Genomic DNA, 22954 nt, shown 5'->3' on the forward strand with positions numbered 1-22954 from the left:
ATGAGTTACACATGAGAGTTATATCTATTGACAGAGTTTATTCTCATGAATTACAGGTAAAGACGAAGTCCTATCAGAAACAGGCATTTTGAATCAATGACAGACCAGTTAAATCACTTTTTTGATTGAGAAACAAAAACATCGTAAGATATTTTACATTAAATTAGTCTTTGGTTTAGTTCCTCTCTGAATGTAGTTGGAGCCATATTTCTGGTACTGAAACCTTAAAAATTGAATTCACTCTGAATTCTCAACATAAGGTTTACACAACCATCTCCAAGAAAAACAAACAAACCAAGTTGAAACAGTGGAAAATAAAATGCTTGGTTTGCTTGTTTAGATTCTCTTAGCTGAAGAGGGGAAGGAGGCGAAGAAAAGAAAAAAACAAGGGGAAGGCACACCTAGTGACACACCAAAGTAATACTGGATTATTATTCCATTTTTTTAACCTAGAAATGTACTGCAGAAGAGAGTACTCAATGTCCATGAATGAACTAAGTAACTATCCAGATGATCAATCAAATTAATCAGTGCACAATTTGCAAATATATAGGAGAACAAAATTATTAGCCCTGTTTCTGGATCCTACCAATGCTAGAATCTGAGCCTGGATTTTAATCTGCACTATTGCTGGTGGTCCAGCTCATAAATTTAATTCTAGCATCTTAACTGAAATACCATGAATCTTGGTGCAAACTTTGCTTCACAAATACTCAGCTGCACTTCATCACACTTCCTAAGTCGCCCAGTAACCTGCACAGGAAGGGAACATCTCACAGTGTAACACACTGGTGGGAAACCGAGTGTATCAATACTGTTCCACTCACAAATAGCTCCCGTGCCCCTGAGAACGGAGTTTATTATTCAGGGTTACACTCCGACCATCTTAACTGAGGGTCTTAACAACTCTGTTCCTGAAAGTAAGTATTTACTGCAAAAGGACCCGTATCTAATCTATATGATAGAAAGTCTTGTTTTTTTAAACTGTAGGGTTTAATTTTAATCCTAACACTATATAGAATTTCTGTGCTAGGTTCCTCCTTGGTTTCAGAATCATTTTGACCCTTTACAATTTTTCTATTAGAATGTCTAAATATTCAATTTTTGAATGGAGGGTCAGGAGCGGGGGGTACCAGTCACAGTAGATGAACAAATGCTACAGTGCTTCATAATCAACAGACCACTATCTACAGCCCTGTACCTGGTGTAAGAAAGAAGATATGAAGAGACTGGAATGAACTAGGAATTGAGTATGAAAGAATGCTAACATTAATAGGACATGCATCGAGGAAAAATAGAAAAATAACTCTGTTCTCACATCCATCAGTAAGGGAAGACGAGTAACTCTCTGCATGGGAAGAATGAGGAAAGAGATCATTGGTAAATTCCGGCAGTCTTCATGGGACTCGATCCGTGATAACACCTCTTTAAATGCTGGATTTGTGGCTCTGGTGGGAAAAAGGGGGAGAGAATGAAACGGTATGTTTTACCAAAGAATTGTGAAAGTTGCTAGATTTTAAATAAATCATGATTTTATTAATGGGAACGTGTGGTTTGAAGGAGTCATATCAACTAAGCCTTCAGCTTTAGATATGCAAGACCAGTATTGACTTTTAGAAACCTCAAGTTCTCCCATACACGAACGTGAGTGCAAACAGTCTCATACGTAACATAGAATGAAAGGACATCTTTGACATTGATTAAACTGTACTTATCAGTGGAAAGGGAATGTAAAACCTGACCACAAATAGGATTGGACTATGCAGCCAGGCATGTTTTCACTCCCAATTACTTCAAAGGAACTTGTACATTAAGGAAAGCTAAGCATGTAAGTACACGCTTAGTTGGAAGCCATAGGTTTTGCACCAAATACCACCGCCTACTACTCACTCCTACTACAAAGGCGATGGTTTTGCAATCATATTTTAAGATCAGTTCTTACAGTAATTTCTGCAGTGTTCGCTGCTGATAGACTTCATTGGTGCAGTACTTTACATATGGATCAAATGTTGAAGAAGTGTGCTTTTCAACTATATCACTAATATCATCAATAAAGATGTTGTTCTGATGTCTTGCTTCAAGTTCTTTAAAGAACCTGTGAAAAAGAGAAATTACTCATTTTTACAAAAAAATAGCAACTTTCTCTTGCAACATTTTACACTTCAGCTGACACAACCCATGACTTTTATAACCTAATGACAACTTAAATGGTTTATGAAAGGCTGAGATCATCTCTCCTTTGGCAGAACAGTAAGGAAAATCTTTACATAATAAAAGTCAAAGGGTGGCCGTGTCACCTGGCAGAGTTCCGCATAAGCAATGCTGGCGAAGTTACTTCCCATTCTCTAGCTGCCAAAACCAAAACAGCATTACTGATCTGGTTAGACTAGAATTTCCAGAAACAGGGTTGAAAAAGAAATGAAACAACTTCAAGCACAACATTAACACATTTCCTCTTGTAATAAAGGAAATACCATTACATACCAGAAATGTTCAATGAAATAAAGTTATGTGTGAACCGCTAAACTAAGAACAAAAAAATGTGTAGCAGGCTGAGCTGGACAAGGTGCTCATGTACCATATACTTCAATCTACCATTAAAAACAAACACAGACTGGAAACAGTGAAAATGAGAATAGAAACCAAAATCCCGAGCTGACTTTTTCCCCTAAACATGCTTGTTCTAAGAACTTCCCTATTGTTCATCCCCTTAGATATGCTAAGTCCCTTTGGCCTCTGAAAGTTTTCCACTCCTCCTTGCACACCTAATTTTACCAGAAAAAAAAAAGCTTTTATTTCCACAATGCTCATTAGAAATATTTTACTGTTTGGGGTCTAAGAGCTCACCCAGATCAGCATTAGATCTATTGCAGGTCATTAGAATTACCTACACTGACACTCTGACATGACTGCAATTCTTAAAAATCTAGAAGCTGCTGAAAATCTCTCTGATACTAGTCTTGCCTGCAGCATTTATAAAAGATGATTCACTAGAACAATCCTGAACTCCCTAGAGTAAACCAGCTACTAAAAAAACTCATATAGTGCATAAAAATTAAGGAAATACTTGGAACACATGATCTCACATCAAGCTAAGATACTTTGAAACATGTTTTATTTTATTTTGGCCCTTTATTACATTTTCTCATTACTAACACTGGCTCTTCAGAAATCTGTCACCCTGCAGCATTTCATTTTTTTAAGTGTGCCACCAATGTTCTCCATAGTTTGTTTTACAAACGAATCTCAAAGATGTAAGAAGAGGAGAACAGGATGAACAGAAGCTTATCGTACAAGTGTTTAACAACGTGGGTTAACTAAAATGAAGACATCTGCCTGAATTGAGTTGTTGCCAGATTCTCACTCAGTCAGTCACACAGTCAGAAGAATCAAGTGTGGGGTTTTTTGGTTTGGTTTGGGATTTTTTGTTTCTTTTTGTTTTTTTAAAGTTCTAACACATTAACTGCAGATTGAACTGACTGATGTTTATCAGCATTGTCATTTAATGGAAAACAGGACACTGCCTACAAATAGATACAATGCTGTCTACTACAGTGCACAGTTTTCTTCTCACTCTTCCCCTTTAAGTGGTGCAGCAGTATTTTTTAATAGCCTTGCCACCTTTTGGAAGGTAGAGTCCTCCAGCACCTTTCTATCCTCCACCCATCTTATTTCAATGCACAAAATATTTCAAGTTGTCGCTGATTTGTATTATGCTACGTATGCGGTCTTTTAGTATCGAGAACAGTACTAACTGGCAATGCATACTAAGCTGCAATGAGGTCTCATACAATACACGGACAAATACTGAAGTTAATAGTTGCCTGAAATTTCAATGGGGTCCGAGAAGAAAAAAAGAGAAAAGAAAAAAAAAAAGTCTCCAAGTCACACGGTCTACAATTTCTCATGAACCACAACAGTCAGATTTCAACCACTGACCACCATGAACTGCAGACGACTGGAATTTGTTTCTACTCTACTCAGACATGTTTATAGTTGGGAGAACTTATTAGCGTGCTGCCAATTTACTTTGCTCAGGAAATTAGGAAATACAACATTTCTTCCTGCTGCATATTATGGCACGCTGACAAGGTGTTTGACCATGCTGGGCTAGAACTTCCGCTTTTAGAATTTATCTGGTGCTTCATCAATGACATCATCAGTCACAGTCATTGTAAGGAACAGTAAAAATCTTGGATAGTAGCAGATTTTAAAAAAAAAAAAAAAAAAAAAAAAGAGAGGGGCAGAGAGAAGCAGCATAACCAAGTCCCATCCCCCACAACACGTACTATAAGAATTATTACCTCTGGAAATCGTGCATCAGAGTTTGAATCAAAGGTTGTCTTTTTTTGCATCCAGCCTGCTAATTACTATATACAAGCAGTGAACCAGACACATCATAAAAACCTTTTACTTAAAATTTTAGGACAGATTCTGTCATAAAGATCACTACTGAGTGATCGAGTGATTACATTCAATTTAACCAACTACGAATTAGTTGCGCTGTGTGACTGGCTTTTTTTTGCTTAATACCAGTAGGATTTATTTAAAGCATTTATTTCTGTTAAACCCAGAACTTTTCTGGTTAAAGTTAGATTCAATTAAGTGAAATTCAAACAGCATCATAAGACAGCAGTTGATTTCCCTCATCTTGCCCTTGTGTTGTTTAAAAGAAATGTCCAATTTGTAGTACTCTAAAACGCCCCTCTCCTAAAGGCTATGTGCCAAATTTAGAAATGCAGGTTTAATGCATTTCCTGTTTGTTTCTTTTTACAGCACAAGATCTAGAAACACTAGAGATCTCACCAACACTGGAGTTTGCCCTCTCTTTATGACAAGGGTTTCCTCCTTAAAGTTGGTGGCTCCTGTTAAGGGTCTTCCCATGTATTTAGGCAGCTCATTAATGAGCTGGTAATCACCAACAGGAACAATGTCCTAATACTTGCTGAGGCAATTTTCTTAAGCCATTTTTTCCTACTCATTGGCATTGCTTTAATCAATGCCTGGTATCCACAACTTTCTCAAAAACTCTAGTTAATTCAGCTGTATAAACAGATGCGCAGCGGTACATGCACAATGTTACAAACTTAGTCCATACAATTCACCTTTACAAGGCTTAAACTATGTCTCATTTACAACTGCAAAACTCCCATCAACATCAACAGAAGTTCTACTTTAACAGATGCCATGAAAAAATACACAAAATAAATGCCCTAAGATCAATCATTTTGGTCAACATTTCTTCTCACCATTTACTCTCCCTTCATCCCCAGGTAAAGATATTAACTGAGCAGGACTTACATTCTTATGAATACTGTATCTTGCTAGCTGGATATTCCAAAATTAGATTGCACTGGATTAAAAAAAATCTAATTAGGTAGGTAAAAGAGATTTTAACTAGGCAGGCCAAATTAGAGTTAGAAAAACAATTATCTTACGGAATCAGTTATTATCCGGGAGCAAAAAGCATGTAGAATCAAGTGACAGCACATAAAAGAAATACACAGAAAGGTTGGAGGTATGGCAAAAAATCTAAATAGATTATTTACATCAAGGGTCACTATAGAAAAAAAACTGATACCAAAGCCTTTCTGGCGAGTGAGACTGGGAAAGAGCAGACTTGGTAGAAGATCTGTCTGAAACTGAAGTAAATGTGGAACACCAGAAGTCACCAGAACCAGGTGATCAGCACCCAAGAGAGCTAAGAGGAAACAAAAAAATTCTGATAAAGTTACTATGAGATCATTTTATTCTCTTTGCAAAATGACAGAATACACACGATAGCATTACCAGGTTGGTGAGAGGGACAGATGGTATAACATCATTATGGTTTTGTATACGGGTTACGTGGCAGTCATAGAATCAAGGTTCTCAAACATTTATCTGACTTTTTTCCTACTGCTTGAGGTACTAATTTTTTATCTCCTTGCGGGTTTGTGCAATTCTCCATTGCTAACCATTCTGGACAGTGCTATTGTTCCTCTCTGTCAGATGCAACAGTCACTGAAAATATCAGTCCATCACCATCAAAGCCATTCTGTATGTGGAAGTGAACTGCGGTCTGGCTTGTAGATCACTTATTTCAAAGTCCATTATTACTACACTTGCTTAACGTATTCGAAGTTATAATGACCTATATTTGGCATAAAGAAGATTATAATGCAGATTTAGCTTCATAGTGATGTTGTTGCTGACACATTATTATCCAGTAACAGAAAAAAGCCACTGCAGTGGAAGCAAGTACAATTTAGCTTCCTCCTCTTAGAGATAAGGGAACTGGAAAAACAATTACCAATTTCAGATAACTTCAGATAAAAGTAACAAAAATTTCTGATTAGCCTCTCCAAATCTGAATCTTCTCCTCAGGAACAGAAGCTTAACATCTGCATCACAATTTTTTTTTTTTTTTTTGGGGGGGTGGGCATGGGGTGTGAAATTTAAAAGAGTAAAAGTGGAAAAAATTACAGCCTTATTTCCATAGAATTTTTATGCTGAATCAGAATCAGAGCTTTTAGCAAAAGAATGGCTGAAGAGGGTGACTAAAGTGAGGGACTGCATCCACAGGTGTTTGAAATTAATCAGTTTGTTACGGGAGTTACCACAATCTAAATAATGGAAAACAATACATACACACACATATATTTATAACACCAGACAGTGCAAAGCTAAGAGCCCACAAAAATACTTTTTATTAGGCAATATCCACTGAGCAACTACAAAGCCAAACAAGAAAAAAAAAAAAAAAAAAAGACCCTGACAGCCTATTCGTTCATTCTGCAACAAACTGGAACAACTTTCAGCAAGCCTACCCACAAGTAACTGTCCTAATGGTAAGCCACTTGCCTTTTCAACTATTTATAGTATTCTGGCAGAAATCCAGAACAATAAAAAGGCTGTGGCCACCCTGCCAATATATTCTGTTACAGCGAGATTCTTGAGATAGCGAGTAAGTGCTCATAGCATCTAGCTCAATGGTATGCATTTCAGAAAAACAAATCTTGATTCAACCAATTAATACCCGCTGACAAATGAACCCACAAAGAACACTCTGTGGCACTAGAAATGTAAATCTTTTTGATAAATTATGAAGACATCACAACAGGAGTCTTCATTTTAAAAACCTTTCCCATGCTGAACAAAGTAAGGCTTTTTATACTACTGAGAAGCAGGGTACTTCTGCCTGTCTCCCCGAGTCTGAAAAGTTACCTACATACTCATTTGACACAGAACAAAATGATCTCTTGCATGTCACAAAATCATTTCGTGAAGCTTTCTAGCAACAGGGATGAGGCTATTCCCATATAACACACTTGCTAGAACAGCCGAACTAACAAACACAACAAGCAAAGACCTTGGAGAACAGAGAATGACTGCACGCATAACTTGTCTCATGCTCTACAAACCTGGGTTGTCACCTGCAATCCCTAGCTTCACAATAACCAAGTGTTAGTACTAGCAAATACTGATGTTGTTACTATATGCAAGAGAACTAATCAATCTTGATATTTGGGAAGAATTTTTTTGTTAATATAAAAATATGAATCATACAAAAACATAAATTAAGCATTCCTTAGTCTTGAGGGAAGTGTATCAGCCAGGGAACTCTCCACCACAGTCTAGAAATAACAGTGATTTAGAGAGTGCCCAGGAAACTCTCCAGAGAAAGCCTGGAATTTGTCATTTCATTTCAAATGACAAACTCCTCCCATCAGGCTCCTGCCCCGCTCCCTCTCAGAGCCCTGCGGGTACCGCCATGGCCACACACCTCCTGGCAGCCCTGCGCCAGAGGGAGACTGTGAACACTCGCAGGTTAATCTTTCTCACAAGGGCACCTGTGCCAAGTTGGCAACCGCCTAACTTCCACAACCAAAGGAAAGCAAGTTCAAAGTGCAAGTGTACTAATCACCACATTACGCTGTTTTACAGCCCTGTGCAGGTCCTGTTCAGAAGGCAGAACAGCAATGCCTGTCACAGGAAAGGCCAAGGGGCAGGACACAGCACTGCGAGAGATGACACAGCACAGCTTCAAGTGCTGTTGGACTTCTCTTTGTGCCATCACAGGCACTTCAGCCTCTTTCCTGCACATCTGTAGAAGTAGTTATCCAGGGCAACAAACTATCACACATGCTTAAAGGTAGGGAGAAAGTTGCAGGTTTTGATACTGCTGCACATAAAGCTGCTTTTCCTATAAAGTGTACAAATAAACATTTGTAGACATGATCTTCATATTGATACAGCCACATCCATAGTAGAATTTACAGTATGACATGTAGGATAGCAAATACCACACTTCGGCAGGCAAGATTTCCTAGGTATAAACACCGCACAGATCAACCTCACTGTTGTCCAGAGTAACGTGGAGCAACGCAGCGTAACTCAATCTGCAACAAAAGCTTTCATCTCATGAATTTGAGGTTTAAAATCTCATTTAAACAAAGCACACTGACCCAATGATACATGAGAGGAGCCAAGGGAACATACATATATCCTCCCACTATGACAGCCTTGCTAAACACAGGTATTTCTAGACTTACTAACAACTTGGTGCCTTTTCAAAGCTACACATTCTTTTTATGCAAGAAGGGCAATAGCAGTTCTCTGAAACCAGACTGACCTCTTGGAAGACTTATTGCTCAGTCTCAACTAAGAAAGGCTGCTGCTTCATTCCTTATCAGTCTCTGTACAAGGAAAGCAGAGATTCAAGTTCGAATAACTATGGTAGTAAAGTGGATGGATGTTCAAAAGAAATACGCAGATAAATACAGTTTTCCTCTTTTGTGCTTCCTGCAGCAACAGTAAATCTGAAAATTGGTGAAAGATCCGTAAGTTGCTACTATAACAAACTCTGCAAGACCCAACAACAAAGCACGATTGCTTGAGAGGATTTGTGTGGGCACTAAGTTTCAGATGATCGTGACAGTGATGCTCTGCAGGAAAGGATGCATAAACACCTACTGGATAAATAGTTTTTGGGTTACAGCTGGAAGGCTTTAAAATTTTTAAGTACTTTTGTTCTACTGTCCTTAAACACAAATATTCACATAGATAACTCTCTATGCAGAGGTTAGGCCACAGAAGAGCCAGAGGCTCCAAGAAGTCAGCTATGAATGCTGCTGTAGGATTTTTTTTTTTTTTTTAAAAACAGAGGAATATGTTTACATAATATACGGATGGGTTTCAGTACAAATAAATATTATGGCAGATGGCAGCTTTATGCCATAGTTCTGGCGATGCCCGCTTCCACAGCTCTTGTCCAACTTATTCATTCCTTTTCCTACCATGCTCTTTCAGGTGTGTCACTGCAATTGTGTGTGGGCTGACACTTGATGAGAACTGGGAACTGCTCTGATGGGGATGTGAGGGACGTGAGAGAAAGAAAACTCTGACCAGGTTTGTTTTGTGGATTATTTTTCAGCTACATCTTGTCTGGCTGGCAGCTGGCTGAACTGAGGGAGTAATAGGGAAGGGGGAAAACCTCCAGGCACCACTAGCACCAAAACTGGACCTTCTGCATCAGTGTGCAAAAAATAAAGGACACAAATAAGCAAACTCTACTATGCTGGTCCTACAACAGCCCTCTACAACAGAGAGGGCTGTTATGACTCTTTTGGTTAAACTCAATTTTAAGGCCATTCATCTGGAATATGGTTTCAATCCTTGTTTCAAACAATATTTCATCTCAAAATTAGTTATTTTTATTTGATGCCAAAACTATCTGTCGCCAGATAACACAAACAATCTTGAGTCACTGGTGAGGAAAGATTTGGGTTTTGGGTGGTGGGTTTTTTCTTCTAAGAACACAAGCTATACTGTTAACGTTAAAAACAGTCATTAGAAGACAATTAGGTAGAGAAGTACCAGTTCTTAGGCTGAGGACCTCAGCTAGAGAAAGAAGAAAAAAAGTATCTCCAAAAGTACTTAATGATAGAAGTAAAGGAAAAGCTGAACACAAAGTCCTAGACCAAGGACTGGCAGACGAGTTTTGAAAAGTAATCTAATTATAAGAGGAAAAGTTCCAAGGGGACCTGACAGCGAGTCTCTCCTCATAAGAATCTGGGACACTGAGTTACATACCATCTGTGCTGCATTTCCACAGGAAGATAAATCGACAGTACAGAGCTTTAGAGTCATGAATTTTTCAGAAAGGGACACAAAGACAATTAATTTGTCAAAATAATTTTGGCAGTAATACAACACAAAAAATACTGAGAGGACGGTGTGCAGGTGAAGTTTTGAAAACAAGCGTAGATAGGCAAGAAAAAGTTACTAGAATTCTCTATAGAGAGAGAGGTAAAACAAAGTAAGATCCTAATGGCCACTGTGCAAGAATATCATTTTTGTAAATTTAAATTAGAAATTTAATTACCTTTCATCTGACAAACACTGTTAATATCGTCAAGCTTCAGCAACCACAATTAAAAATCAATAAAAATGTACACCTACAATCATGCAGGTGAGATGACACAGCAATTGTAACTGATATCTCACAGCCTTGGGTGCTTTGCCATTTATTTTACTGAACCTTTTCCCGAGGAATATACACATTACCACTCACTATTCCCTGACATTTGCTGTCAGTCCAGTTCAAGTGAGATAAGGAAGTAGAACCATGTTTTGCGGGGAAGAAAAAAGAAGAACCAGAGACAGTATTACTTGGGAGAGATTGCAAAGGCCTTAAGAGAAAACCAGAGAGTAACACAGAAAACAGCCAAGTGATTAAAGGTGCAGCCTGTATCCTGTGTCTTTTCAGGTGAACTTACTCTACTGCAGAAGTTTAAATCAACCCTACCAGACAGGAGGGTTGAGCAGGACTGTTCTTAAATTCTTTCCTCCCCTGGCACGCAAATGCTTGAGAATATTGCAAACATATTATTTTAGGGAAGTTACGGGAGAAAAAGAATGCGTTGAAAAACACTCTGATTTATTCTAGAAAACTCTTGAGTAAAACTCATCAGAAGAATGGGTTCCGTCTATTCTTCAGTCAGTATTGTAGTTTGTAATGAGAGGACCTTCATCTGTTACTCTTGATCTTGGCAACTGGTGGTCACTTAGGTTTTGATTACATGGTAAAAAAAGCTGATATATACAGGGTACATCTACACTGCCAGATAAAAAAACCCAAAACCCAAACGAGGTACTTAATGTACTCCTACATCATGTCATCTTCAGAAACAATGCCCTGAAGGGTCTAGTCTGAGCAAAGCATGAGATGGCAGCTCCAGGGATCTGGAAAAATCAAAGCAACTGATTTGCCAATTGTTTTTAAAAAAAAAAAAAAAAAAAATCCAGCTACATAGTGTCTATTTTAATTAGCAAAATAAGTAAACACAATCATTAACATGATCCAAAGGTCTTCTTAAAAGATCACACCAGCTAATACTATTTTAAAAGGACTAAACTGTGTCTATGCAAAGCTTGACAAGCATTTCAAGATCTGCTGGATAAAACACCATGGAAGCAGGATGCTAGAGAAACAAAAACATGGTTACCTGATCAGCATTTAAATGACGCCACAAATGACCCCTGGGATACAGAAGATTTTCTGAAGTAGTAAAAGTTTTTTGCAACTAATATTTAAATTTCATATATCCAGCATTGAAAAAAAAGAACCATAAAGACAGTTTAAGTTTTATGTTTATGTTGGTGTTTCTTGAAGATACTGTACAATCCGTTAGAGTGACAAAGTAAGGCAAGTTTATTCCAGCTTCCAGTCCCATCTGATTTTAATAACCGACTTCAGGCTCAGGCTAAATTCATTAGTAACAGATACACAACTGCAAATGCCCTCCACCAACACTTTCTGTGCCATACACAGCATTATTGAAGATTCTCAGACAGCCTCTCCAAAAGCACCTTTTACAACACCGCTGAGCAGGCATGAAGACAAAGATAAGGACACCTGAGCAGAGACTGTGAAATCTAACACAAGAGCTATGTTTAATTTCACAGAGGATCACACAAGTCAGAGACAACCAAATTGTGAATAGATTCAGTTTTCTTTACAATTAGCTGGCATTCCTTCAGAGGGACATCTGAAACGGGGAACACAATGGACAGCTTGAACAGGACTTTACACAGGACAGAAGGGAACGTGCTGAAGAACACTTCACTTCTCTTTACTACTCTAAATCAATGTTATATTAAAACACTGACTGTTCTCAGAAAATCTTTTAAGACTTAAACCCATCCCCACTGGCAACCCCCCCACAGCTCACTATCAACAGTAAACATCTTGGGCTGAGAAACTTTTCCATAGGTACTGGCCAAAAAAGCGCTTCCCTGCTTTGGTGACCACTGTGACTGTGGGTGACACATCAGAGCTACGAGAGAGTAAAGCTCTAGGATCGAAGTCCGAGTTACCAAGGAAGGCAGTGCAGCAGCAGCGGGAAGAACAGGCTCACACACAGACGAGCAGACAGTGTCATTGTTCTCCAGTCACCGTAGCAGAGCCACTGCCCGAATATCTTCCTGTCGTGTCCTTCTACACTCAGCAACAGCGGGCCACAGTTTAGTCTATTTACATAGCATGAAAATACACCATGAAGGTGATGGAAATCTGTGAGTTTGGGGTATTCTTTTCAATATGTTTAAGTGAATAATTTGAAGCTAAAGGCTTATTGTATTTCCTGAAAAACCAGGTATTTTCCTCAAGGGCACTTTTTGTATAGGTCATTGCCAGGTATTTACTAAATTAAGTGTTATACAATGTATATATATGTATAAAAATTTCTAAACTTGTTTAAAAAAAAGCATTCTTTCTCTTAAGTTGTTCACCCAAGAAAATGAGCTCAGGGAAGTATGATTCTGTTCAGATTCGTTGTTTCTGAGTATTGAAGTCATATCCCTAATCTCGTCTTCAAAATAAGGAAGCTAAATTATGAAAGAACAATCGCTGGGTCAGGAATGCAAGTACCAACTGCATATTAAAGTTACTGTTTACCAACGCTGCTAGTCATTAGCAAAGAAACAGTGCAGGTCAACCCAGAGAGTTATTTCAGCTGCCAGAAGAACCCTCTAAACAAATAATTCCCAGATATTAAAGCCAAAGAGTTCAGCAATGAGCGCTGATGTCAGAACAAACCATGAAGGAAGCAATCTGAGGAAACACAAGGACAAACGCACTGTCCCAAGTCATCAATATGATGCAAATCCATAAATGTGTTCTGTGGGCACCTGAAATTTCAAGGGGGGGGGGGGGGGAAGGTATTGTGGACTCACTGTTCTACAGTACGACCTCCAGAATCCCTGGAATCTCCTGACAATCAAAAAAGGCCCCACTGGTAGTAAAAGCAGATTATGCAGCAAGGCTGGGAAGAAGGCAAAACCCACAAATGCTGAATTTAGCAGTGCTCTGCAACACCCTGAAAACCCAAGCATCATGTATGGTCTGAGTGCTCACCAGCACCTGCTGTGAGTCAGGGCAACACACCAGCTTCTGCACAGAGCCACAGATGCCTCACATCCTGCTTCCAGATCATTTGCAAGGATTTTTCTCCCTCTTGTTCCCATTTCTCTGTCCACCATATCCAACATAATCACTCAGCCTTACTGATAAGGAAGCCACTTATCTGCTTCAAAACGTCCAGTATAAACAACTTTCTTTGAAAGAGCACAGAAATTCTCCCTCACATCACACCTCAGCGTCACTCACCCAACAGGGTAACCACACTCAGCTGGATGCCCTCAAGATATTACTCAGCTTTCTTCAAAAATTGCTAACAGCAAGAACTGTGATAAAATACGGAACACAGACTAAGACCATCAGCCTAGACCAAATAGGAAGAAAGGATGTTAATGACATATCACTGTCTTATCTGGAAATCAAATCAGTGATCTATAACTTACGAATGATTTTCTTTCATTATAGTTCACCTGAATCACCCAGGGTCTACTCACAGTATTTAAATTTTTATTTTTACTTTTTGTATTATATGCGGGTTTGGGGGTTTGTTTCCCTCCCCCCAAATCTTCCAAAGAAACTGAGCAACAGAACTCTGCATTCTCTAAAAGTAATGTTTTTAATGCCTAGTTAACTGATTCAATACACACACTTCTTAAATTAACACTAAGACTGTATTTTCCTATGGAAAAAGATGAAGCTGCATCATTTAAAGTATGTTGGAAAGAGGTGAAACATTAACCTAATTTACAAAAAAGTGCTATGAGAAAGCTTACCTGGTTCCTAACATATATTCAGACATATAAAACTAAATTAAGACACTCAGACAAGATGTTAACCTACCTCACAAACCCACATGGGCTTCTCTACTGAAATCAAGAGTTTAAAAACAGTCAGAACCCGTCAAAATATTTTTTGTTCATGTCTTTTTCTGCTAATGCTAATCTTTTGATATTCCATAAGCTTTTTGCCTTTTGCTGGCCTAACGGCAGAGAGAGAAACAAAATGCTAAAGCTTTCCTTTCTCCTATAAATTTGGTGATTTGACCGGTCAGACCAATTGTTCTTCAAGACATTTCACAAATTTCCCTGTAAGTCCTCTTTCCCAAGACAGGCTCTTGGGAAACTGACCTCTTTTGCACCACGTACTGAGACTAGACAGAGTTTTTCTTACTAGTGAGATTGATTGCGCAGTATTCTCACCAGACTACACAAGCTTTTATTTCTGAATAAGCTGGCCTATGGCATCCCCATCAGCTTACATCTCAATGTAACAGCTCTCACTGACTTGGGTTGCAATTTGCGTGATTTTGTGTTCTATCAGTTATGAACTCCCATATTACACATACAGGAAAACACACAATAAAAGACTTAAGCTTTCTGAAGCCACCTTACAAGATGTTTTCATAAACAAACATATTGTATGCTGCACAAATTATTCAGATCAACTCTTCTTTGTCAGAGACATTCCAATGAGCTCCCAAAAGCAGAGACGGTCTTTGCTGTCTGTATTCTGTTTCTAACAAAGGCAGCTTTGTTCCATCAGAAATGGCTTTGTCATGCATTAGAAGCCTATCTTGGCGTTTCTGGAGAGTTTCCATTAAACATGTTCTAAGTCAAAGTTCCTAGATATAAGCTTTAAGCAATTTTGACTAAAGATAATATTTTTATCAGTTCACGTTCTTTAGCTCACCAAACTTTTGTCTAAGCAACCAAAACCACAGATAACTACACTCATACTCAGATTTTATATTTTGAAGTAAAGGAAAGGCTCCTTAAAATATAGCATAATGGGACAGATGCTCAATTTTATAAAATTGTAATAACAAACGGATGGATTTTGCTAGCTTGAAAGGCCTTGAAAATGGGAAGCGATAGTTTGGAGATACCAAGGAAGAGGCTTCTGTTTTAAAATCACTTTCATTATTTACACAAATGAGGTTGTAGAAAGCCAGCACAAAGTTTTGTTATAGTTTAACAGTATTGCATAACTCAGGAAACAAAGTATGTTTTCATTTAAGTTTGAAAAGGAGTTACGAATTCTGTTTTTACTCCAAGTTATAAAAAAAAGACTTCTTAAACCATTAGACTTTCCAGACAAGAAAGAATAAGATTATAATTTTAGGCCAGTGTGGTATTTTTCCATTCTTTCCTCCCCACCCCCCCACTTCCTTTTAAGACTATTAATCAAAACAGTTTTAAGAATTCCCCTAAAAATATTGCTCTCCCCACCCCCATCTCTGCTTTAAATAATTTAAATGAGAAATTTAAAAGTGGATTTAATGATTTGGAAGGCTTATTCAACACAGGGAAAAACACAGGGGAAAAACCAAACACACACCTAGTCACATAGCTATACTACTATGGTCAGCTGTGTCTTACAGAAACAATCCAAAGGAGAGGCAAAGTCTGCAGGCTAATTAAACCTTCGATTTCTATTAAGCTATCTAAAAAAGATGGCAATTACCCCCTAGTACATGATGGTTCTGTGACATCAACAGTTGTCTAGCAAAAAAAGGGCTCATGATACTTTACTTTTACAATTCACATTTCATGTAAGGAGAAGCCTTTAAAAAGTACTATTCCTTGAACGTAAGGACTTTGATAACCTGAACTCCCTGACAACACTGCTGCCGTACAACTCCCATTCCTGTGGTGGCTGTGGATTCAGAAAATACCCAGCTTCTGGCAAAAGACCTCAGCTATAAGAAAGAGAGAGAAACAAAAGGGAACAGGGGGATGCAGAAATGAAGGTATACGACTAAGTCCAAACGTACACCTATTATGTAACTCCTAAATTAGGTTTGCACTTACTACTGCATAACCTTCAGAAGACACAAAATCAAACTGCTGCACAACAGAGGTAAAATTCCACAGACTTCGTAGGGCTTCAGAGAAATAGGAGCCAAGAAAGGACATTACCTTGACTGGGAACATGAAACTTGAGAGTTCCACAAAGGTAAATACAAGTTTAATGCTGAAGAATTCAGAACATCACAATTTCTACAAGAAAGAAACAAAGGGGACAAAAGAAAAGGGAACAAAGAAAAAAAGCTGAAAAGGTGGGAAGGACTGACTCCAGAAATCTTCCTAGTCTGACAGATTCCTTACCCAACCATTAGCCCCATTCCTGAAATGAAGCTAATATTTTTCTGTTCCACAGGTAGAGAGAGATACATTTAAAGTTGCACAGCGCTACGGTTAAGATCAATTGGTTTCTTAACTAGGCCATGTGTATCCTTTAGCCATTGTGCTTGATTTCAAACTGGAAATAAGGTATAAGAAAAGAAGCATAGACATTTTTTAATTACGTAGACCACAGAAATTCACCTGCTGATACTGCCATTAACTAGGCTAGGATAACAAACAGATTATAACAAAGCAAACTCTCATTAAACAACTTTTTGAAATAGAGTTTAAAGTATTCATAACTGAAGTACACTGTGAGTGCACATACATATGCATGTCCCATATTAAATAACACTGGTAGTAATTATCAGCAATCATAAAACAGACTTTTCAGCATTTGTATCGTGTAAGATCTGCCAACATTTCATTTGGCGCCAACTGTAGTGTGTTCATTTTTCTTGTTCTTGACTTCGTACTGAAAAAACTTATAAAAAAAAAAGCACAGCAGATCTTTTTAAAAGAAATACAAGTCCCTGGTGTCAGGTGCTATGGCGTGCACAACACTGTTCATAAACAGTAAAATGCCTAAGCTGTTTACATAAAAGATACCACAGTCACACAGTATGCTGCACATTGAGTACTCAGTAGAAAGTAAACAGTGATTCAACTGATTAAGGAAAACACTGGCAAGAGTCAGTTCTTAAGGGCAAGTATGAAACTCTTGCTCAATTTTTAACAGTTTCATAAAAGCAGACTAAGCTTAATTTGACAGACTGCAAAGACTAGGTATGACTGCTTAATGTATCAACATTTAGCTTAGGAACTGTTTAGATTTGAAGGATGCTTATTTCTACCAAAATACACTATGTTCTTTCCTTCCCTACCAATTTTCAGAGAAACTAACACCATGCCTATCCCATTAAATGTGAGCTCAAACACAGTGGCAAGGTGAGCCTGTCAAACCCATGTGCATGTTCACTGTTACTTGCATTTTCCATCTTCAAACTAGCATGACAGTTTTGGAAGAAATCATTACCACTCCAAAATGGTTACCTGAGATTCCAATAAAAAACTTGCGTTTATGTTCAAACAGTTATTAAAATAATAACCAGGTATCTCCAGTTCAGCCTACCTGTAAGCTCTCCTTACTAAAGCAGTACAGCCAGAAAAGTAAACAACTGTTCAACTTCAGAAACAGAAAAGCTAAGATTTTTCCAAGTAAGAGCAAGATACCTCAGAGAACAAGAGTGTAGGTAAGGCATAGCCTGAGTCTGCAAATACTACCATATATCATAGACAGTACTAACCAAAGGTCTACTATTCAAGGAGCTGCCAGTGAGGTGTATAAGGAAATCATAATCCAAATAAACAGGGGCTTACTCATATTACAAAAACAGAATCTATGGTTAGCAAAATAAAACCTTAGCTGGGTGGATTATATGAAATGATTCTTTAGCACTGCAGAGCACATATATTTTGGTGCTCTGAAAGAACAGAAAAATCAAACTCCATTCTAATTTATTTACAGCTTATAAAAAAACTAAGACTCTGCATATTAACACGTGCAACATTTGACTTCTCAAACTGTCAGGCCTAAATTTTTGTTGAATTTGCTACCTTGCAGCTGTTTCTTCATTTTGTGGTAACAGTAAAGACACTATTTTGTATACTACATTTCATCACTTGCTTGAAAGATATTTTGACTACTAGTTATGACCCTCAGGTATAATTAAAAAAATGTAGATAATTTAAATTTATAATTACTAAATTTTAAATTTAAAATTTTAAAAATGTATACTTTTTTAAAAAATGTAGACATTTATTGCTACACTTACTTTTTGCTTGCTTCGTAAACATCTGTGATATTGGAGAAAAGGTGATGGCTCTCCGTTTTGGTCATTGTGAGACTCAGTTCCCTGGAATTTTTAAACATCCGGATCAGAATCTCCAAGCTCAGCAAATAAGAATGCTCAGAAGATATCACTTCAAATATCGCCTGCAAAGTGGAAGGGGAAAGAAAAGACTTACTATTGACTAGGCTTTTTTTTTAAAAAAAAAAAGAAAATGTGGAGGAGGGGCGCAAAGAAAAGTTATTGGATGTGAGCTAGAGATTATAACATAAATATTAATTTCCATGACAGTTGCATCATTTACTTAGAAATAAGTGATTTAATAGTAGAAAAAAAACTTTTTTAAAAAGTCTATATTCAGACTTTTCAATGCAACTGCAAACAGAGAGTTTGAAGACAAAAACGTAACAACAACTATGATAACTCCCCATTCATACTCCTGAGAGGCGGTTTTGTTTTGTTTTTTAATTAAAAAAAACACGTCTGTTTCTGTGGTCCAGTTGGAAGCTTCATATCAGTCATACTACTGTTGACCAGCCAGTATTTGCTTTTGCATTTTTAAACAGAAGCTGGTAAGTTACTTACTTGAAAGCATTCTTGGGTAACAAAGCTCTGATTACCCAAGCATCTGCAGAAAAGCAAAACCCTTTGCAAAATTCAGGTTTTAGTCATATATCAGCAGTGATACCTTGGTTACTTTTAAAACATCAAGTTAGGAGCAGGCACATGAGAAGCTGAGCTATCTACAGCAGGGAGAGAAGCCTAGAGGCAGAGCAGACAGGAGGGGGTGGCAGCCACTATCGCCTTTAGTGATTAGTGACCAGACACCAGACAGGCAGACCTCCAGTACATTCCTTCACCTCCCACAAACAACAACTCTGTTTTATCACCCTACCACTTAAAGACTAGCCACTGTAACTTCCATCAGCTGGCTGACATACAAAGCAGACTTTTAATGGACTCCTGGACTTTGAAATCCACATACTTGTTCCATTGGAAATTTTCATCTCTGATGTAGAAACCTATTCAGCTTTTAGATATCTTTTACCTCTCTAGGCTTTATTTGCTGTTAATCAACTAGAGTTCTTATATGTATATACGTGGAAAAAAATTAAATAATTTTCATGAACCCTTTTGTCGCTAGCTCCACAAAGTCACATTTGTCATCAGTGCTACCTTCCAGGCATTACTAACACAGAATAATACCATCAGCAGAGCTAATATAACTTTGTTCTCAATATAACTAATGTTAATACTTGCATGTATAATTTATTTAGTTATTTGCAACTAACTTCTCTAAGCATTCTCAAACCAAGGGAGAAATATATACTTTAAATGCAACAGTGCAGATTGAGTATTTAGAAAGGCTAATGCCCATGGCTCTGCAAACACAGAAAGAGACAGAGAGAGGGTCTTGCAGCTGACAGTCTACAGGAGTTCACTTATGATGTATGTGCTCTACAGAAACCCTGTTCTCCCGTGACCAGGTGTAAAGGCAAGGGAGACTATAGGCAGGTTGAAGGCAGTCTTCCTGAATATTCCCAACTGCCAACTGAGACAAACCATATTGGGGAAAAAAAAAAACCACAAAACATTCTGCTGGGGACATTTGTTCATAAGATTTCTTAAAGAGTTCAAGTCTGGTGAATTCTGCTGGTGTTACTAAGGTAACCTTTTGATCAAACACAATTTCTCATGGGTATCCTGAGTCTCAGTGTTCCCAGACTGCGCTTTCAAAATTATTCTTGCCCTTCTAAAAAGTCTTCTTCAAAGAACTGAGATTTTAATAACGAAATAACAAGTTTTGGATTTCTTAGAACAAAACAAAACAAATCTGCTTTAGCTAAAGCCTCAAAGGTTTATGCAGTGCAAGGAAGATTTATCAACTTCACAGAAAAACCTACAGGGCCATTATACATACAAGGAAAGGGAGTCTAATGTACATTATCAGTAGTCTCTCCATCTTATTACCTACCTAAAAAGCTGAAGGGATCTGGTGAGAAATACAGTGGCAGCTAGATAACAGCTACAACATGCTATGTGTTATTCACAAGAGTGAATACTGCTGTGCAAAGAGATATGCAAAGGTGATGCTTAAAATAATGTTAAACTGCCTGCCTGCCAACTCTGTCAGCCTCAAGAATCTAGAGAACATATACATAGGTCAGCCAAACTCTGGCGGCAAATCTACCTACTGCTTGGCTAACAATGTGCAGAAAGATGCCTAAAAAGGGCATTTTGGCTTTTGCCCAGCAATTACATTTCCAATCTTCAGCCTCATTGTACTTCTCCCAGCTGTGCTCACAAAAAAAGAATTTACCTAAGGATTGCTAGTAGAGTTCCATGACTGATTGGTTTCTAACCAGACATTTTTCAACACAGGAAAATATACAAGCTCTCTTATTGTTTTGTAGGGGGGTTGTTTATGCTTTTACTGAGGACCCTCATGGACTTCTTCCAGTTTGGTGACAAAGTCATCAGCATAGTCAGAAATAAATGGGACAAAGAAAGATACTTTGCTTCTAATGTGTAAGGAAGGGAGAGAATACCATCTTACTGTGACCCAAACACATTTCAGAGAATAAAAAATAAAAAAGGATTAAGAAACAACCTTGACTTTGACATACAGTAACTACACCACATTCAGAGGCTGGGGTGGCATTTACCGGGTGCTTGCTAACAGTGTTTCTGAATGACATCTGAAACCATATTATGGTTAATTTGCATCATATCAAAGTAAGCAGATGTTTGAATTCCGATGGACAGTAAGCACTCTTAAGCGGCCAGATGCATACTGCAGTTTGTACACACATACACAGTTAAGAGTTTCCAGCTTGCAAGAAAAGATGATCTATCAAAAATTATTTCGGTTCAAAACAGTCTGTCTATATGACATTTTCTTTAGACAAAAGATGCACAGAGATTCATCTCACTAATGTGTTCTGAAAGATGGATGTGTATGAATGCATGACATTGACATTCAATCAAGGTATAAAGCAAACATTTTTCTGCAGTGACAATATATTATGACGGCAAAAATAATCTAATAGGCTCTAAAAAGCAATTTAAAGAATAGATAAAGAATAATTGATAAAAGGCAATTTAAAAGAAAAACAGCAAAAGCATGACTTGGTAGTACAACTACATCTTAAGAATATTTATTTAGGCTCCCTCTGAAAGAATGGGCCTCTAATATTCAAATAAAAAAACACCTCAGGCTTGAAAACATTTTTGGTAACATTAAAGACTTTACATTTAAAAGGCATCTAAAGGACTTGTTCTCTTTGAAGGGATGTAAATATGACTCCAGGTAACATAGACTAAAGGTTCCTAAAGGATACGACTGAAATATATCATAGAATCATAGAATCATTGAGGTTGGAAAAGACCTCTAAGATCATCGAGTCCAACCATCAACCCAACACCACCATGCCCACTAAACCATGTCCCTAAGTGCCTCATCTACTCGTCTTTTAAATACCTCCAGGGATGGGGACTCAACCACTTCCCTGGGCAGCCTGTTCCAATGTTTAACCACTCTTTCAGTAAAGAAATTTTTCCTCATGTCCAATCTAAACCTCCCCTGGCGCAACTTGAGGCCATATAAATTCATTCTGTCTCAAAGCTTCCCAGCAGGAGGAGACAGAAAAGCAGAACACATGGCCTAAACTGCTGCACAGCCTCTTCCCCCCAAAAAAGCAAAAGAAGACAGCCAAAGAAATATAGCATTATTAAAAACAACAACAACAAACTATTGTCTAAATCTCATGTATGCAATACAAGATGTTTCTGTATTTCATGTATGAACACAACAGCTGTAGGTCATGCAGCTAAATTAATATTTGAGGCTTGCTATACACATCTGTGAACTTCACAGAAAACCCCAATCAGGTCTCACTTGGCTACATTCATAGAATCATAGAGTCATAGAATCATAGAATAGTTTGGGTTGGAAGGGACCTCTAAAGGTCATCTAGTCCAACCCCCCTGCTGTGGGCAGGGACATCTTCAGCTAGATCAGGTTGCTCAGAGCCCCTAATCTAGTTGAAGATGTCCACTGAGGTATGCCCTGAAGTGAAGACACTGGAAAAAATTTCCATGGCAGGTAATGCTAGTGTTTCTATTCAAAAAAACTTGGGTCTTTTTGCTATTGAAGGACATACCTCAAGAATTGCAGGTATATAGTTGGCTAGGTCAGGCTATTCTTTTCAACACCTCTCATTCATTTTGATATAGCCCCTGTAAGTAAGGAAGGAGGGTAATGCAGATAAAGTGGACAAAAGGAGCAAAGAGGAAGAGGAAAGTAGATAAAGAGGACAAAAGGAGCAAAGGGGAAAGAGACAGGGAGAGAAAAGATAACTACATCAGCAATTGCTGCTGTTGTCTGTACTGTTGACAGCATGGATGCACTTACTCATTTCAGTGTGAAAGGAAAAAGGTTAGTTACGCCAGATACACAGTGCTCACATGTTCAGAATTGTTCACAGGATTAGTTACAACTAAGGGGCATTGTAAAGAGCTGTTCTTTGTTCCTCACTGCCTTTAAAAATTCATGCGCCACCTCCTACCCTCTGTGA

The 22954-nt window shown here is 38.0% G+C and overlaps 1 protein-coding gene across 2 annotated transcripts in view; it reads right to left on the minus strand.

Moving 5' to 3' along the window:
• Nucleotides 1-22954, minus strand: part of ARHGEF26 (Rho guanine nucleotide exchange factor 26) — a 66176-nt gene that overhangs the window by 31594 nt on the left and 11628 nt on the right. For both annotated transcript variants that reach the window (XM_076341498.1, XM_076341499.1), the window contains exons 6-8: nucleotides 18363-18523; nucleotides 1943-2095; nucleotides 1319-1448 (exon numbers count right to left, since the gene is read on the minus strand). In XM_076341498.1, coding sequence (XP_076197613.1) covers nucleotides 1319-1448; nucleotides 1943-2095; nucleotides 18363-18523 — 444 coding nt within the window. The remainder of the gene's footprint in view (nucleotides 1-1318; nucleotides 1449-1942; nucleotides 2096-18362; nucleotides 18524-22954) is intronic.

This window comes from Aptenodytes patagonicus, chromosome 6 (genome assembly GCF_965638725.1).
Source record: "Aptenodytes patagonicus chromosome 6, bAptPat1.pri.cur, whole genome shotgun sequence".
In the NCBI taxonomy this organism is placed as follows: Eukaryota; Metazoa; Chordata; class Aves; order Sphenisciformes; family Spheniscidae; genus Aptenodytes; species Aptenodytes patagonicus.